This window comes from Austrofundulus limnaeus, unplaced genomic scaffold (assembly GCF_001266775.1).
Source record: "Austrofundulus limnaeus strain Quisiro unplaced genomic scaffold, Austrofundulus_limnaeus-1.0 Scaffold1430, whole genome shotgun sequence".
In the NCBI taxonomy this organism is placed as follows: domain Eukaryota; kingdom Metazoa; phylum Chordata; class Actinopteri; order Cyprinodontiformes; family Rivulidae; genus Austrofundulus; species Austrofundulus limnaeus.
The window spans coordinates 28,356-30,104 of NW_013953832.1; the positions used below are offsets into that span (position 1 = coordinate 28,356).

The 1,749-nt window shown below is 35.3% G+C and overlaps 1 protein-coding gene across 1 annotated transcript in view; it reads left to right on the top strand.

Annotated features, from left to right (window-relative positions):
* Positions 1-600: 600 nt before the first annotated feature.
* The window catches only part of LOC106535367 (proteinase-activated receptor 2), a gene marked incomplete at its 5' end in the record, with an annotated part of 3,687 nt that continues 2,538 nt past the window's right edge, over positions 601-1,749 (top strand). The window contains 1 exon segment of the mRNA XM_014032367.1: positions 601-633. Within this exon segment, the coding sequence (XP_013887821.1) occupies positions 612-633 (22 nt within the window).

Sequence of the window (1,749 nt, forward strand, 5' to 3'; positions counted from 1 at the left end):
AGTAAAAAATAAAATAAAATAAAATTAAAAAAGATGCTTTTTAAAACCTAAACCAGAGAGGTAAAACACGATCTATTACAAAAAATAAAATAAAACAAAATAAAACCTGAGTATATCACCATGGTGACAGACTGCCGTAAAGTGTTTTAACTCCCGCTTCAGCACACTTGAACATGTTTCGACCCTCCAAAATAAGAGTCTGGTTGTTGACTTCTACCTCCTGCTGGTCAAAACTGCAGTAAGTATTTTACTAAAAAACAACAATATAATTCTCCTCAGCTTCAGATGTTTAAAGAGTGTTGTTTTTTAAAGCTTACAGAACTCAATGAATGAGTTAGAGACTCTTATTGTGAAGGATTAAAGGATGATTTCCGCTGAAGGGGACTGACTCCACCTCAGTCAGGTTCAGCAGAAACACGTTAACACAGCAGAAGTGCACTCACAACACACAGTTTGTCCCACCTCCATGGTCACATGACCGTGTGACGTCACTCAGGTAGCTGATTGTTGCACGATAGACCGCACCCGGTGCCAGTGGGATTACATCTAATCCAGTGTTCGACACGTTTAATCCAGCTGTGTGTGTGTGTGTGTGTGTGTCCTCCTCACCGATGGGTCAGGCAGCAGTGAAAGGTCAGTTTCTCTTCTCACCTTTTACCTTCCAGTGACGTCATCTATAAGTCCAGGTGTTCCTCGTCTCTGTGTGGATCAGGGTCTGTTGTTTGAGTTGAATGTAAAAACAGGTCCAACTCTCCCAGTCCTGTGGTGTTTGTGTGTCAGGTGTGGGTAAACGACAATGTTTCAACACAACCTGTTCTTCTGCTTTTCATTTACAGTTTAAACTAGACATTATAAAAAGACAGAACCATGTTCTTCTTCTCTGACATTAAATCAAACTGTTTTAATTCAGACACAGTTCAGAAAAATCATGTATTTAAATGTTTGGAGGATTTCTTTCCCCAAGTTTCTCACTGGTTGGGTTGTGTCTCCTTCCTCCTGAGAGCTTCAGGAACTGAGTCACTTACAGTTTTATCACTGTCCGCACATTTTATTTTTATATTTAGTTAACTGCCTAAATATTTAACTTAAATGTTTAGCTTGTTAACTAAATATTTAATTAGTAAGTTAAATATTTAGTTTATAAACTATGACATTTATAAAGTATGAATCATATGGTGAAAAACTGACTTTGAAAAATAAATCTGTGGTCCAGTTTTTGTTTCCTGGGATCTCAGAAACATCTCCACAAATGAAGCTCTGTGTTCCTGCATGTTTAAACAGTAGACTGGATAATATCTGTGGTTTTCAGAGTAATTCAGCCGTCAGTACAGAACTCATTTCATTAGAGATAATGATTCTTTAACAGCTTCAGGTTTTTGGGGTTTATGTGCACATTTCACACCAAAAAAAAAAAAAAAGTAGTAAAAATATACCTCTCTTTTGGGCATTTAGCTAATAAAAAAAGTGTCATAACTGACCTAAAACAGGAAAAGTTTAGTCTGATTCAGTGTTAGACAGAGGGGGAAATGTTTTATTTTTGTTTTATGTTTTTTTGTTTTAATAGTTTATTCATTACGATTAAAAACAAAAATTTCAGTACAACAAAACAGAAACACAAATCTCAAAATGAAAGGAAGCAGAAGAAGAGAAGAACCTTATAATATCTACCCCTGTTTAACAAAAATAAGTAAATAAAAATAAATATATACACATTTATGTGTGTAACACACACACACATTTATATATATG